The 17,505-nt window shown below is 46.5% G+C and overlaps 1 protein-coding gene across 1 annotated transcript in view; it reads left to right on the forward strand.

Moving 5' to 3' along the window:
* Nucleotides 1-2,174: 2,174 nt before the first annotated feature.
* The window catches only part of RASSF5 (Ras association domain family member 5), a 98,432-nt gene continuing 83,101 nt past the window's right edge, over nucleotides 2,175-17,505 (forward strand). Inside the window, exon 1 of the mRNA XM_060277129.1 lies at nucleotides 2,175-2,893. Coding sequence (XP_060133112.1) covers nucleotides 2,233-2,893 — 661 coding nt within the window. The 5' untranslated portion in view covers nucleotides 2,175-2,232. The remainder of the gene's footprint in view (nucleotides 2,894-17,505) is intronic.

Raw genomic sequence — 17,505 nt, forward strand, 5'->3', positions numbered from 1 at the left:
GAGAATTCTGTATCCATGACTATTCATGGATGGCTTCATGTGGTATGTGTATTGGGGGGCCAGAGGGGAAATGCAATTGTTGCTGCAAGTAATACTGGCATGTGGCATTATTTGGAGGTGGATGATCAAGGTTTTGCAGTGAGAGGTTACTGAGTGGGTTGTGTCCAGAACTGTTGGTTCTCTTTCCCTGAGAGGAGGGAGCATTATAGGTGTGATTGCTGTCACTCTCATTTTGTGATATCTACTTTCCTCTGCAAACTTTCCCTTTTGGGTGGAAAGGCAGACCCAGCATGTTAGCTCTAAGAGGCAGATTCTTTATCTTGGTGTTTACATAGCCTGGAATTTCCCTGAAAGGGCTCGCTTAAATCCGCAGAATTAGCTGAGCTGGGTAAGCAATTAGGTCTGGATAAAGTTTACATGATCCAGAGGCAGCACAAGCTAGAGTTTGTAAGTGAATGTAGTGATGTATGGAAGTGAGAGCTGGACCATAAAGAAAGCCGATTGCCGAAGAATTGATGCTTTTGGATTATGGTGCTGGAGGAAATTCTTGAGAGTCCCATGGACTGCAAGAAGATCAAACCTATCCATTCTGAAGGAAATCAGCCCTGAGTGCTCACTGGAAGGACAGATCCTGAAGCTGAGGATCCAATACTTTGGCCACCTCATGAGAAGAGAAAACTCCCTGGAAAAGACCCTGATGTTAGGAAAGTTGGAGGGCACAAGGAGAAGGGGACAACAGAGGACGAGATGGTTGGACAGTGTTCTCAAAGCTACCAACATGAGTCTGAGCAAACTGCAGGAGGCAGTGGAAGACAGGAGTGGTCTGGTGTGCTATGGTCCATGGGGTCACGAAGAGTCGGACACGACTAAATGACTAACCAACAACAACAACAGAATGTCTATCCCGGCTTGGCTGATTCAGTCAAACTTGCCTGCTGGTGCTGTTAGAACACAAATGCAGGCAGTCAAAAGGATCAGTGGTAGCAGGGTCAACTCCAGTGTGGTTGGGACCAGGGGGTGCTGCTGTTTTAATTTCCCAGAATGCCCTGGGTGTAGGGCATTGTGGGAAATTTAAAATGGTAGCTCCCTGATGCATTTTCCAAATAGGGGCCAGGGCAGGGGTCAGGAGTGGCCTGTGTGTAGCTGCTAACTGCTGCCCATGCTGGGGTTGGTTACCTTGGGAAGGCCTATCAGCACCACAATGTTCAGTGCTGTGCCTCTGACCATTCTCTGGAAGACCTGCTTACACTTCTGTGGAGCAAGCAGCACATCCTGTGAAGGAGGGAGAGCCTGATCTAGAAGTGAATAAGCAGGTTCACTAGGCATGAAGGTGAAAGGGTCTGAGCACAGCTATGCCTGGCTCCTCCATAATGCATTTTCTGCCACCTGGGCTAGAATTGCATGAGACGAAGTGTCCCTTGATGTCTCTTGCCTCTGTCCTGAAATGCCCTCCACACTCATTGCAGAGCCTCTGCCTTTCAAAAGAATGGGAGCTAAGCTTACTTTCCAAAGGGAGACAGGATGGGGCTCAGAATTTCTGAGAACTCATAGCCTCACCTGTTCCAGTGTTAACTGATGCCCGCCAGGACTGGTCGGGTGAAAGGCAGGAAGATCTACAATGACAGGCAGAGCCACCCACTGACTGTAACTGAGAGGGCTGGCAGGTGGGGGTGGACTCAGACTGGTGGGGCAATACCCTATTCGCCCTAACGGTCCAGCTTCCAGCGCGCTCCGGGAAGTTTCCCTCGTTACCGCAGACAGCAAGGGGGGAAAGCACTCTGCACATGCATAGAGGCGCCCTTATTTTATTGCTGCTATTTTACACAGCCGCATAAAACGGGCGCTGCCGTTCTCTACGAAGAAGAGTTCCTTGCTCTTCTAGGGTTTTTTTTTTTTTAAAAAAAAAAAACCTGGGCGAGCCTTTTTCTCAGGCGGCCAGCTCTCTTCTTTCCCTTCCCGCGGGCTCTAGCTGTGAATGATCCGCTCTCCTTCCCACGCAGCTGGCGGGGATTTCGAGGTAAGCGCCGGACTGCGCGGCGGCGCAAGGGGCGTGTGCAGGGAGCGCAGCCGGAGGAGCCCAGCCGAGAACCGCGGCTGGAGACAGGCCGCCCGCCCTCTGCCTGCCGCTCGCTCCACCCTCTCCGCCGCCTCTGCAGGTCCCTCTTAAGAGCGCCTGCGCTGCCGGCCACCCTCCGGCAGGTCGGAGCTGCTTGGGCCGCCAGCCTGCTCGCCATGGCCATGGCTTCCCCGGCCATCGGGCAGTACCCTTACCCGCTGCTGCTGGAGAAGGAGCAGCAGCGCTTCCTCAGCGCCAACGAGAGGAAGAAGATTCTCAAGCGCTCCGCTGCCAATGACCTGAAGCCGCTGCCGCAGCCCCGGCGCAGGCACCCGCCGGAGCCCGCGCAGCAGCAGCCCCACGCCCAGGGGGGCAGCATGGCGCAGTGGGGCGAGGGCGGCGGGCCGGGCGACGACGAGCCCCTCGACAGGAAGGCTGCGACAGAGCGCGACCACCTTGGAAGAGCTGCTGGCCCCGAGGCGCAGCCCAGGACCGACAAGTTCCTCGACGGCGTCCCGCTCGCCCCGGCGGACTACGGGCTGGCGCTGGGGGCTCCGGTCACACCCCGCGAGGCTCTGGCGTCTCCGGGCACGGCGGCCAAGCCCGCCCGCTCGGGGCTCCCGCACCACCCGCACCCGCAGCACCACCACCGGCTGCGCCTGAGGTCCGCGGCGCCGCGGCTGCTGCCCGACGTGCGCACCATCTTCGAGCAGCCGCGGGACCCCCGCGTGCGGGAGGAGAAGGGCGAAGGGCACCGCTTCGAAGCCGTCGCGCTCTGGAGGGGCTGGTGCGACCTGTGCGGGGAGGCCGTGCAGCAGCGGGCGCTGCGCTGCGCGAGTAAGTGGCTCTGCTTTTCACGTCGAAGGGCTCCCTCCCCTCCCCTCCCTCTCTCTGTAGACAGGGCAGCCCCACGCTTTAGACAAGCCGGCGGAGGCGAGGGAATGGCTCGCTGGTGGGACTCTGCTCCCTCCTGACCTGAAGATGACCCCTAATATCCCCCTTGTATATGATAAGAGGCAGTGCAGGTAGCTGATCCTCTAGCCATCCTAAAACGACGGCACCCCCCCCCCCCGTCCCAGGGTAGCTTCTCCTTGCCCCACCTTTGCAGGGGTCCCACCCTTCGTGGCGTGCAAGCAGATCACCTCTGCTGGCCCAGCCTGTTCTGATTTGTGCACAGTCGATCCTCCCCTAATCCCTCCTGAATTGTTACTGCCTCTTTAAAACCAGAGGGATTCTCCAGCCTCCTCTCCACCGTCCCACCCCGTCACCCGGGGTCGCCTCTTTTGCAGGTGAGTGACCGCTGATTCTCTGCGTACATAGCGCAAACCAGCGGTAGCTATTCCCCGCCTCCACCATGGCCGGCCAAGGAGACTCCTTTTGTAGGACACTGGAGATATTCGCGCCTTAAAAAAAAAAAAAACATCGATAATGTATTGTCCCAAGGTAGATAATAAACGTTGTAATCTTGTTGGATCCGATCTGCATTCCTATCAAAGCACTGCACTTAGAAGTCCTGGAGGAGAGAGCGCAGCTTTATTGGAAGTCTGGCGCAGGCACTGATTTATGTTCAAGACCTGAGTGCTAGAGCCCTTTTAAAAATTTCATGAGGTATGTTGGACTATTTGCTGCCTTCTATTTGAGCTCCGGCTTTGAGAATTCCAACCCTCTTTGATCCTAATTAACGAATTGGCTTACACATCCTTTGAGTATTCCGTTCTGAAACTGCAGCACATCAATCAATTAATAAGTTGGTGCAGATGTGTTTTGCAAGCCCTCTTATCATCTGCGTTGTTCATCTAAAATGCTTAATCTTTTCAACTTCGTGTTCACCATTCAGTCTCCTGTTGGGAAATTCCTATGTAAACACACCAACGGGATCAATCTGATCATTTGATGTACATACTTTAGATAGGTTACTAGCTGTTCAGATGAATGTCAGCTGTGTTCCCTTGCATGGTGCTTATTTGTTAGGGAGGAGAAATTACTTTAGTGTTTTCCATTTTACTTCACTGTTCCACCTCTTAAACCTTCAAGTGGTTCCCTTCCTTGCTCTCTGACTTGTGTGATCATTTACAAACTTATTCCATTGCTGCTGTTTACCACGCTGTTGCCAGCCTTTTCCATAGGAGCCTATCAGTAAATCACTTGATGATAATGTAGTTGGGTTTTCTGTGCATGACTTGTATATGATTCGGTTAGAACTGCTGTGCTTTTTGATGTTGTCTCTCCTTTGTAGAGTTATGACTTTTGTGCCATTAAATTTTGCCACTGGAAGTTTTACATGGCAACTCTGTTTTTAATTCAAATGTGGAATTTGATTTCAAAACCGGAATCTTTGAAACTTGGAGTCTGTTGATTGTTTTGGCAGGAATTACATGCGAAATCTTAAAAGCTATCTAGTGCAGCCAGTTACATGGTAACAAAGACAGTTAAGTACTAAATAGCTGTTACATGCTGCCAGGTACAAAATACCATTACGGTACTTGTCAGCTGGTACAAGTATGAAACACTGTCCAACATTGAATTTGTCAAATGTGAACAAATTAAAAGGCCTGTGCATTCATAGCTAGTACTGCAAATCAGACAGGCAAATGCCAGGATAGACAGAACAGGGTCTAATTTTTATTTTTTAATCCCCCTGTAACCTCATTGGGGGATCTTCAGATCACCTGCTTGTTGAGCATTTGTCCTGATTTATTTTATTTGAAAATGTATTATTGGCTCTTTCATAAAATAACAAGGTTATTTTTATAACCTTTCATAAAATAACAAGAGTTAATGCTTGTGAAATAACCAATGTCTGATACGTGTGCGTCAGACATGGGTTATTTCACAAGCATTAACTCTAATTTGTTTTTTGGGGAGGGGGCAGTGTAAATGATGTTGCATCCAAGCAAATGTTACCATACACTTTCTAATGCATTTTCTTGTCACTTCCCTTACCACAAAAGTCCAATCTTTCAGGGAAGTGTGTTGTGTAAGATGTGACAATCAACTACAATGGCACATCCTGAATTTGCGGGTACAGTATATGATTTGAATATGATTGGGCTTGTGCCTCCTGACCCCATCTCCAACCTCCATATGTTCATGTGTATCGTTTATACATGTCTACACCTGAATGCACAGAGGGTCATGTGATCCAGGGCTCTGAAAAATGATGATTTTTTTTCAGGGTGGGGGGTGGGGCGGGCTCCAGGCAAACACTGCACTTGCACGTGAGGAGGTCAGAAGCAGGGCCAGCAGGCAGGACCCAAGTAAACCCCTTCAAGATGCCTAGAACCAGGGGTACCAACTTGGAAAAAAATATCAGGGGCACCAGGTAAGCCCCCCCCCCACAATCAATCACATGACATGGCACCTACACACACTTTGAATGGCAATGCCCATTAACTTTGTGGGGGCTCTTCAAATATTTTACTGGGGAAGCCAAAGGGACCTCAGCCCCTGGGAGTTGGCTCCTATGAATAAACAGGCTCATGTATGCGAAGACTGGAGCAGCATAAGAGATGCCTAGGTTGCTTCACAACTGCTTCCCTTGCCTGTCCTAGAGTTATCTGAAATACATTTTTAATTGGATGGGGCATCTAGTGATTTGAAATAGGTTTATTCAGACGTGTTCTGTTTCACTTGCAAATAACCCTAAAGCACCCAGTATTGCGACAGCGGCCTCTGCACATTTTATAAGCCATTCATTATTTGTTATGATGGCTGGATGAGCATGTGAACATTTTCCTGTGAGCAGTGCTGCTCCTGGCTGAGACCTCTTCTATGGCTAATACACATTTCCTGTTTTAGTGCTGAATTGTCACTTGTCTTAGAGGTAGCTACTGACTCTACTCCACCAAGTAGTTGAAAATGAAGGCTGCAATTCTGTACACAAGTCCTTTTGCATTTAATGATACTTTCTTCTGAGTACACATACAGGAGGTTGTAGTGTGAATAGTGCGTAAAAGTGAAACGGTCGTGTTGCATTCTTGAATGGCTAATGGAGTGTTGTATATTGTCTGGCTGACTGTACTTACGTAGTAGTTGTGTTCATGCTGCAATTCTGTTTGTGTGCATTTGCGTTTGGGTTCATTTATTTTTTCCAGTGTGTATGAAAAGTTGAATAAAAAGCACTGGCAATGCTTATCCATTTCAGGCATTTCAGTTCCCAGGAGCTGAGCCACAAGAGCAGACGTGGGAGACCTTTTGTCTATGGAAGGCGGGGCCTTTCCTGCAGTGGCATCTCCCTGATGGAGTCCCCTCCCTGGGGAAATCTGTCATCTTTCCCTCCCTTTGTTCTTTCAGGCCCACTTGGAATACTTTTTTTATTTTATTTAGAAAGATGAATTATTCAGGAAGGATGGTTTTTTGTTTTTGTTTTCATCTGTGGATGTTGGCTGGCTTTCATTAATCCTAAATGACACCCATTAAGAGTGTCCTAAAAGATAACCCTCTCCCGGAAAAGCAATCAGCCGAGATAGATAGGTCAGATTAAAGTCTTTTATGTTCCAAGTTTTAACAAATTAGAAGTTTTTCGTTTGGGTATGTGGTACAGGTGAGTCTAACAAGATTTTCCTGTGTTGTTGTTGTTGTTGTTTTTTTAAAAGGATATATAAGATGCATTCATTTGTTTACCCCGCCAGAAGTTCTGATTGTCATAATTGTAATAATAACTTTAGCATATTTACGGGGTGTGTAGGGGGTGGGATAGGCACCATTTCCCTAGCATCCCTGCAGAAATGGGGCAACTCTCCACCAACCCTGGGGCTGGTGTGGTTAGCTTCCTCTCCTGACTTCTTTTGGAAGGAAGTGCAGGATATAAATCAAATAAATAATAATTGTTGATGGGAGGGAAAAGAAGAAAAACTTGTGTCCACACCCCCACTCCTGTTTTGCCCACAGCAAAACAGCAGGGCAGTGGATTTGCCCATGTATGAAGTATTTTGAATTCCTCTTCTAAGTAAGACTTTCAACACACCTATCGGAGAGGGCATAATTTTCCTTGCGTTAAGCATGTTTGTGTGTGTGGTCAGCACATTGCTAGTGGTTTTCAGCTGAGAGTGTGCCTAAATCTGTCCCATAAACTGACTTGGGATTTGAACTAGGAGCTCTCAGCTCCTGGTCTCCTAATCGTTAATCTGCACCTAGCAGCCATTACATCTCAGTGCAGCAGAGGAGAGAAGAGAAGGGATACAGGGCTACTCCACTGGCACAGTTGAGAGAACAGAAACCTTTGTCAGTTTCTCCTCCTCGAACTTTTCCACTGCAGCTGGCTATTACCTGTTTCCCCCTTTTTAATACGTAGTCATAAAGTAAGCCATGGCTGGGTTTTTAAGCATTTGAGAAATGTAAGACATACCCCGAAAATAAGCCATACTTCCGCGCCGCGGAAACCAACCCCCAAAGGCACCTCCACTCACAGAGTCACTCCATGCGGCCAGCACTGCAGGAGCACGATCAGCTGTGAAGCGGTGCTCCAAGAGCTCCGCTTAATAGCTGATTGCGCTCCCGCCTTGCTGGCTTAGGTGGAACGCCTGAGCCAGCGGCCTCCATCTGGCCCAGCTAAGGACGCCTGCTGCCCCGCCACCCGGAACCGGTGGCTGCTGCAGCGCCGAACACTCAAGAGAGCCCAGCAGCGCCCCGAGCCAGCGCCCTGAGCCGTAAAAACTGTACTGGTAATAATAATAAAAACCGACATCCCACCGAAAGTAAGCCACCTTGTGTTTTTTTGAGGAGAAAAAGTTATAAGACGGTGTCTTAAAAAAGGGGAGACACAGTAGAAGAACTTGTAGCAGTGGTTTCTCTTTTCTTCCTCCTCCCTCTCAATCCATTTTCCTTTTGTGTTGCCACTTTTAGTGGGCGGGGACTGCCTTGTTTGTAGTGACTATGATCTTGTACTCTTGTTGCTAGTGCTAAATTTAAATTGATCACATCTCAATACAAGATTCAACTGTGCATACGGTATCATAATTGTCTTGGACTAAGCTACATTCCTGCATTTGACAATGTGTTTGTGTGTTTCCTGCTTGATCTTCCAGATCCAGCACAGTCATTTTTATTGTTGCTAATGTAGTCTTAAATGGATTATAATTGAACCATTATTTTCAGCAAGCATAGTCTTTAATACTTCTTTTGGTTTGATCCAACATTTGCTAACATTTGAAAGGTTATCTCCGCAGTTGCTAAATAACATTTTCCCCATGAGGATTAATCTAATTAATCCAACTTTCTCTGCTTTCTGGACATAACTATAATCTTCTTGGGGGCGTCTGCTTTATTAGAAGTGTTTTTAGAGTTAAGGGTGGCTCCTAGAAATTAAGAGTATACCTTCTTGCCATATTAGGCAAGACTAAACCCATCTTTTCAGCGTCATCTTCATGCCCAGAACTGGGTGTGGTGTTTAAATTGTTAGTATGTCATAGATTTATACAGTAGGATATGTTTCTGTTTCCTGTTTTTTCTAAAATTCCTTAGGCATGTCTGCCTTTCTAACACTGCGGTGCCTTGAATTGTATTTTCATGCACCTAATCACAGCCACTAGAAGAACTATTTGTTGAAGAGTAACTGCTGGTTTATAGGCTTGGTTTGCACTTAATACTCTATGCCATGGCTAAGCATGAATGTGGCAGCATGGTTTGGCTTAGACTTGTGCTTAGACTGTTGTTCTTGACTTACCATTTATGGTTGGTATGGAGCAGACAAACCACAGGGCTGGGTTTGGTGATAATGCAGAACAGCCAAACTGTGGCTTGGTAGCACTGCTGGAGCAGCACTGAGTGTGGAGAGAAGCAGCCACATATCTTTCCTGTGAATTATCCAGGAAATTATCATACTTAGCTATGGTTTGTCTTATCTTTAGCTTAGTATGAACTAGACCGTGATCTGTGTGTGAGTGGAGAAACGAGTATGTTAGAAACATAATCCCATTAATTTGCCTTAAGTGCTTCTCTCTCTGTGGGGTTGCAAGCTTTAATCAGTTCACTGGGATCATGACATGCACAGAATCATAGAATTGGAAGGTCCTCTGAGGATCATCTAGTCCAACCCAAATATGCAGCTGTGCCATATGGGGATCGAACCTGCAACCTTGTCGTTCTCAGCACCATGCACTAACCAGCTGAGCTATCCGTGTCTGACGTATTTTTAAAAAAAACAAAAGCTAAGAGAACAGGAGCCCTGTTGGGTTAGGGGCAAGTACATGTGTACCCCCTGTGCCCAACCTGTTGGTGACTCTGCTCAAGTGCAGCACAAATCTCCAATTTAGCATTACATCTAAATGAGCCATTTCAGTGCTCCTGTGATGGCTATATGGGCTTACCATTTTATTCACTGCTGAGATGGATTTGATGGAAAAAAGATCTGTCAAAATGCTTTCCCGCTTTCAGCTTGTATCCCAAGCTTAAGCAGACAGGTTTACCCTGCATTGCAAGCTATTGTGGCTATCTCTGGGTATAAAGGGAGTTGATGCGTCTCTTGGAAGCCATAGGCAAGAAAACACCCACCCACCCACCCTCTGTAAGTGGACCTGAGCATTTCATTCACTCTTGACCAGAGACTCAGTGACGGTCATGTCTGAATTTAGGATTCCAGCAAAACATGCAATCAGACTTTCACTGTTGCCCACTAGGAAGATGTATAGCTATGTTTTTTTTTTAATTCACTGAGGCAGCCTGCCAGCTTGGATGTTGCTGCTTAATAAGCTTTGCAGTCCAACATTTTGGCAAGGGGTAGAGCTGGCACAAACCTCAGAGCATCTCTTCTTCCAGCCTGACAGTGTTGCAGTTTGATTCCCTGCATAGCAGGAGAGCTTTCCTGCTCCTGTAGCCAAGTGTTCGCGTGCTGACCCCTCTTCACTGCCATCCTGATTTCACATTTTGGCTTTCCCTCCAATTTCAATCTCCATTTTAGTATTTCTCTCTGCGATGTACACAGACGCAGAAGAGTGACTGCAGCTCAAATCTGTTCTTTCAGAGCCATTTGAAAATGAAGGGCGATTGGAAGAGGCGGCCGGCACCATATGGTCCTGCTGCATCATATTAATGCTGCAACATTATGCACAGCTCTGCGATTTTGTTGCAACAATATGTCACAGTTGGTCAGTTTTTTTTCATTGAAATTTCATTGAACATGGAATGTTCACAATAGCATGAATTCCATCCCATCTTTCCAGCTCTGACACTTTCTGGACTTGGATCCCCTGGCCACAGTAATCCACCTACTGTTTAGACCAGGCACCCCCAAACTGCGGCCCTCCAGATGTTTTGGCCTACAACTCCCATGATCCCTAGCTAACAGGACCAATGGTCAGGGAAGATGGGAATTGTAGTCCAAAACATCTGGAGGGCCAAAGTTTGGGGATGCCTGGTTTAGACTCTTGGGGCTACCCCTTGAAGAGAGATAGTCCAGCAGCGGCAGCTGGTTCAGAATGTGGCTGTGAGAGTTCTGAGCAGAGTGGCAATGTGGATCCATACAACACCAAATCTCCAGGAGCATCTTTCTCCATACCTGCCAATTCAGTCCCTGAATTATGCCGAGGATGTTCTTCTCTCCTTTCAAGGACAGAGTCTCCTCTGTGGGGCTACCCTGGCTGTGGAATTCCTTCTCCTTGGAGGTATGGTTGTCTCCCTCTCCCATGGAACTGAATAGTCCCAGATCCTTTCTTCCTTTCTTTCATGAGTTCCCCTTAACCATTAACCATGGTAAATGATCACCAGGTTTCACCCTTAACAAGAAATTGCAACTGCTGAAAAAGAAAACAACTGTCTTATAAACCTGCTGCAAAAGTCTGTCGGAATCCCAGATGAGTTTTGGAGTTATGTATATACAAATATACATTTATAGTCTCTTTATAGTGAGCAGTGTATCTGCAGCAGAGTGAATATGTGTTGTCAATAATTGCTTTTTCTTATCAATTGCATGCAGAAACATATTTACATAGACAAATTCCATATCCTGGATATATAAGTACAGTCATACCTCGGTTTAAGTACGCTTTGGTTTGAGTACTTTCAGTTTAAGTACTCCGTGGACCAGTCTGGAACGGATTAATCCACTTTTCATTACTTTCAATGGGAAAGTTCGCTTCAGGTTAAGTACAGACTTCCGGAACCAACTGTGTACTTAAACCGAGGTACCACTGTACACAGTGTACACTGTACCACTGTACTACTGGGCACTGGACACAGGTGGCGCTGTGGGTTAAACCACAGAGCCTAGGGCTTGCTGATCAGAAGGTCGGCGGTTCGAATCCCTGTGACGGGGTGAGCTCCCGTTGCTCGGTCCCAGCTCCTGCCCACCTAGCAGTTTGAAAGCACGTCAAAATGCACGTAGATAAATAGGTACCACTCTGGTGGGAAGGTAAACGGCGTTTCCGTGTGCTGCTCTGGTTCGCCAGAAGCGGCTTTGTCATGCTGGCCACATGACCTGGAAGCTGTACGCTGGCTCCCTCAGCCAATAATGCGAGATGAGCACGTAACCCCAGAGTTGGTCACAACTGGACCTAATGGTCAGGGGTCCCTTTACCTTTACCTTTACCACTGTACAGTACTGATGAAAGTCTGTATCTGAATCCGGGGATGATTTAGTGCCAAACATCTTAACTAATTTTTCTAAGTAATTCTCTAAATTGTTAGATTGTGCTGTCTTTTTAACAGAAGAAAAGCAGCAGCAAGTGCTGACTCCAAAAGGGGTTTTTTGCTTGATGGTTTTTGGGTTGTTGTTTTAAAAAAATGGGAACTAAAGCGGTTCTCTTCAAATCTGCACATCATAACAAAAAATCCCTTCTTGACGCCATTCTTCATTCAGCAGACACTCCCTTTCCAAAAGAATGATGTTGGGCAGATTCCTCTTTTGCTTTTTGTGCTACAATTAAACCTGGGTGTGTACTGATCAGAGAGCACTCGTGTCAAAAGTGCAAATGCATGGCTTCCTTTTGACTTTCTGCTTTCTGTAGGCTTTGGGGGAACAAGCCTATTTCAACAACACCTTCAGATACTGCTTTTGAGGCTGGCTGCTTATCTTGTCAATGTTTAGTTCAAATCCTGACCAGTTCAGAGAGGTGCATCTGAGGCTTGTTTGCTGCAGAAGGCAGTAGGTCCTGGCAGGCAAGGTGTTAAACTGGGCTAGCATGCAAACTCCTATTCACTTGAATCTGCATCCTCTTGCACCTGTTGTGGTGTGAGAAGGGGCTTTCCCCACAAAACCAGTTGCTGAGTCCTGTATGAGGAATATGCACATAAAAATAAATAAAAATGAGCTCCTTTTTGTGCTTCACTGATATTTAAATGTGAATCACCAGGCATGAATTTGTTCATTATTAATCTGTACAGTGGTACCTCGGGTTACAAACGCTTTGGGTTACGAACTCCGCTAACCCAGAAGTAGTTGCTCCGGGTTGCGAACTTTGCCCCAGGATGAGAACGGAAATTGCATGCTGGGCAGCGGGAGGCCCCATTAGCATAAGTGCATCTCAGGTTAAGAACAGTTTTGGGTTAAGAACGGACCTCTGGAACTAATTAAGTTCGTCACCCGAGGTACCACTGTATACTCTTTAGGTTATGTTAAGTACTATAGAAATAAATGACAATATTGATGATGATGTCCAGGACACATCCATTCTGCTTTTCTTCTGAGGGGAAGGGAAAAATCCCTTGTCACAGCTGGTATAAGGAACTGAGGGTCCACAGGGTAAGCCTTAGGATAAGGTGGGAAGGGCCCAGGGTGGGACTACTACCTGGGAAAAGAGAGATATATTTGTGGTGGGTTTTTTTTTATTAAGCCAGGACATGCATGGAAAGGAAGCTGAAACAGATCTGGCAAATGTTAAATTGTCAATTTATTCAGCAAGTGTTGTGCAGGCAACTCTCAACTTGATGCTAGGGCCTCATAGAGTCAAAACACATTGGATTCAATAGTGAGTGGGATTGCCAAAGGCTTTTGCTGGACCCCTTTTTATTTTTTAAAATTTCCAAGTGTGTAAAGCTGAATGGGCACAAGTTAAATGGACAAGTTGTGAGTTACTTGTAATGCAAACTGGACCACTTCAGCTTTGCTGTGAAAGTGGTTGTGTAATTATGGTTCTACACAGGGTTGGCAGGGCAATTTAAGTTTCCACCTGAGCAATTTACAGTGTCTCAGCATATTCTAAGAATGTCCTTATTTAATAGGAGGCCTCCATTTTGAGAAGCCTGGAATCTTCTGAGGGTCTTGGAGTTGAGCACCTTTTCCCCAGCCCTGCTCCTGAAAACCAATTGAGGTGTTGGGCATGTTAATGTTAATTGAGTTGTTGCGGCTGCTCCATATATACACTCTTATTATTATTCTAGGGTCTTCTGCTGCTGAGTAGAAGTATGTGTATCACTGCTACACCTCTGCAGTTGAAAACTGTTCACTATGGCCTACTGAATAACACGCTCAGTTGCCCAGGCTCTAAAGGAGAAAGAATGATGGTTATTTCTCTTGAAAGAATACTTCCAGAATTGAACTGCTTGCAATTACAATTTTATTAGCCTTTCCTTTTTAAAATAAAGCATGTCTAGCCCCCCACCACACCCCCATTTCTCCTCTTCTGCTTTCCTGGTTAGTGCATGCAGTGATTTGCGCCCCCCCCCGCAGACCCAGGTGGCTGGCCAGCCAAGTGTGACCATTGCATTTTGAGAGACCATAAAATGCTGATTGCTCCACTTGAGTGTCTGTGGCATGTTGCTTGCAATCTATCCCCAAAGCAGCTGGTAACACAACTTGATGTGCCACTGGAATCTCAGTCAGATCTGGTGGTGGAGCCATAATTCTAAGTGACAGAAACAAAACTTTAGTGTCAGATGCTTTCCCTCATAGATATCTAAACGGTCCTATCTGTGTGCCATTATTGATAGGGGAGAGTCATGGAATGTATACTGCCTAGAACTTACTTTCATAATAATATTATAATATGTGGGATGCTTCATTGGAATCAGGCACTGGTTACACCTGCACCTTTGGCAAGTGAGTTTGCTTTCTGGTTAGGTATTACCCAACTATGCTGCCTCGAAATTGTGTTTGGAGCATAAGATGCTGCCTTTGACCATTGGTCCATCTAGTTCAGTATTGCCTACAGTCCCTGCTCTGCACAGGCTTGTAGAGGCTCTCCAGGATTTCAGGATTTTTGCATTTACTACATTTATAGCCTACATTTCCTCTAAGGAGCTCAAAGGGGCACAGATAGTTCCTCCACCCCCACCCCACCTCATTTTATCCTCACAATAATCCTGTAAGGTAGGTCATGCTGAGAAATGGTGACTTTCCCAAGGTCATCTTGTGGGTGAGGAGGGATTTGAACCTACATCTCCCCAGTCCCAGTCCATGGCTCAAAACCATTGTGCCACATGGGCTCTTCTTGAGGTTGAACCTGAGCTTGAGGTTTTTAGCATGCAAATCATGCTCTTCCCAACAATTACACAACCTGAAATCTAGCCCCTGCTGGAGCACTGTATATTTATTTTAATTTGCATAACAGCATCTATGAGGAGAAATTCTAATGTAATAAGTGTGTTCTGTTGCAAACACTCTTTGGATTGTTCGTAGTTGACTGTGTGAAGAGTGAAAAGTGTGTTTTATCCCTTAACTGAAACCAGAGAGGGACATTGGGTGGGAGCTAAGTTGGGAGGTTGCCAAGAAGCTGCAGCTAAACCGACACTGTGGCTGACTGTGTAAGTTGTGAGATTTCAGTTATGAGAGTTGGCAGTAAGATCCAATTGGTCAGGATGTTACAAGTCCTTCAGTGGACGTTCTAGTCAGAAAAGGCGCAGGCTCCTGCTGTTTGAAAGGTCAGTTGGGCAACCTTTGGGAAACTGAAGAGATTTGCCAATGGACTAAAAAAGAAGAGAATCTGTAAAGCCTTTAGACAAGCCTGTGAGAGTCTGGAGCTGCGAAGCAGCCAGAATCCAGAGAAGAGAGGAGCTGAGGGTTTTTGTGGCAGCAGGCAGCTGCTGAAAAGGAAGGTGCCGACACCTCCAAACTTGAAATCACTGAAGTAAGATGGCTTGCAAACGAAGAGGACCACACCAGTACTAGTTCTTGTGAGGTTGGTTAGGCTTGAAAGACAGCGACTGGCCCAAGGATACCGACTGAGCTTCATGGCTGAGGGAGGATTCAAGTCCTCTCTTCCCAGTTCCTAGTCTGACGTTCTAACCATGATGCCACATTCCTTCTCCACTGAGCAGGCTCTTTTACAAACAACAACAACCTGCTTAGTCCAATTAGGTGCTTTTTTAAAAGGATATTTGGGAAGTTGCTTCGCTACAAGGCTTAAGAGGTAGCTGTGGCTGTTGCTTCCTTGCATCAGTTGCTGTCCTTGTCTCTTGCCTGCCCTTAAAAGCAAGCCCTGCAATTCTTGTCACACTTCCCTATGATTCATGGAACTGTGTAAATTTTTAATAACCCCTTTGTCCTTTGTAAGTGTTTGTTTTAGGCAGCTCATACCTTTAGTAGGTGTGGGCATTCTTTTGACAGTACTTTGCAGGAAATAATAGCTATTAGAGAATTTCTGTTCTGCCATTGCTCCTTCAAACAGGAGTGGTAAGATTTATTTTTTTCACCTGCTGTGGCTGCTTTTGACTCTTCCTGTCTTAGTAACACACACACACACACACACACACACACACACACACACCAAGGTCTCCTCCCCACATTGTTTCAGATGGGATATCTGCTATCTTCATTTATGGTATGCTAATCTGCTTGGTTTTTTAAGGTTTGTGGGCTTTTTACATTTCTAAAAACTGTTCTGAGAATGGAGGCAGTGGCTTCATGAGCAGTGGCGGAGGAAGGGGGGTATGGTGGGTGTGGTCTGCCCCGGGTATCATCCCTTGGGGGGTGACATTGCAGCGCCCCCCCGGGGACGCGCACCGCATGGACGGCATCCCCATGGGCAGCTAGCCCCACCCCCGGGGACGGCTAGCCCCACCCCCGCAGGCATGTGCGCCGCTCCAGGGGCCAGAGCAGCTAGCTCCGCCTCTGTTCATGAGTGACATAGGAGCCAGTCAATCAGTGCTGCTCTGAGGAAGGGAGAGGTGTAGCCAGTCAGGACTGTGTACAGCTCTACTCTGAGGAGAGTGGAAAATGTGGTTTCATGGTTGACACAAAGTATGGCCAAAAGTATGTCCAGAACACAAGCTCGCTTTGTGTATATGAAGGGGTAAATGCGACTGTGCCACTGGCCCCAACCTCAAAGTAATGTGGCTTCCCCTTACTCACCAACTGACACCCATCTGCTAGGCATAGACACCCGACCAAAGGAAGCCTATAAGAGTTGACATCCTGATCACAAATGGTTCCAGTTCCCAGGGAAATGTATACAGTGGTACCTCAAGTTACAGACACTTCAGGTTACAGACTCCGCTAACCCAGAAATAGTACTTCGGGTTAAGAACTTTGCATCAGGATGAGAACAGAAATCACGTGGTGGCTGTGTGGCAGCAATGGGAGGCCCCATTAGCTAAAGTGGTACCTCAGGTTAAGAATAGTTTCAGGTTAAGAACGGACCTCCAGAACGAATTAAGTTCTTAACCTGAGGTACCACTGTATGTGCAGTCTTTGGCTCAGGCATTCATGACCTATGTAGGAGCAGCCAATCTGTGACCCTCCAGATGTTTTAGACACAGGTTAGCCACTCTGTCCTAATGCATTGGCAGTGTTTGAAATTAGCCAATTGCGGCCAGGTGAAGATGCCTGGGTGCCAGGATGGTGCCTGACATTTCCACCATCTGGAGGTGCATGCCTGGGGATCATTGGATCTTGACTGTTTTCACACACTAATACCACATCCTATAGAATTCTATCAGTTATCTTTTATGTGCACAATCAGAATGAATTTCAGGAACCAAAATGCTTTTTCTGTGCAGCCTGAGCAGGAGCAATGGACAGTGTTATAGTTAATTGTTGTAGCTAATAATAATAATAATAATAATAATAATAATAATAATAATTTATTATTTATACCCCACTCATCTGGCTGGCTCTTTCCTCAGCCACTCTTGTCTTCACTCTCTCCACCCCACTGCCCTGCTCACAGTTGTGAAGAATATTCCTGGGTTATGAATGGCCTATTAATATAAAAAGATAGGAATAGGCCAATGTACACCATGAATAAAGTGACTTTTCTTTAAGTTCTCTAAGTTCTTAACCTAGCTCAGGGTTGTCATTTGAGCTAGCCAGATGTTTAACTGATAATCGCAGTCAGTCCATCATTTGAAAAATAAAACTTTCCTAAAAATGGCAACCAGACATTCTGATTTGGCAACTGTAACCTTGGTTTAAGGAGCCAATTATGTATCTAATTGTTGTCATCTTACCCTTTTATGCACAACTTGGGACCTGGATCCCTGAAGGCTTGTTCCATGCAGACCTGTCCATATGCCAAGTTTCTTGGATGAGGTGGTCCTGGTTGTCCTTCATGCTGCTGAGGTCCTTCTTGTGACAACCT

The sequence above is a fragment of the Zootoca vivipara genome, chromosome 7, assembly GCF_963506605.1.
Source record: "Zootoca vivipara chromosome 7, rZooViv1.1, whole genome shotgun sequence".
Classification (NCBI taxonomy): Eukaryota; Metazoa; Chordata; class Lepidosauria; order Squamata; family Lacertidae; genus Zootoca; species Zootoca vivipara.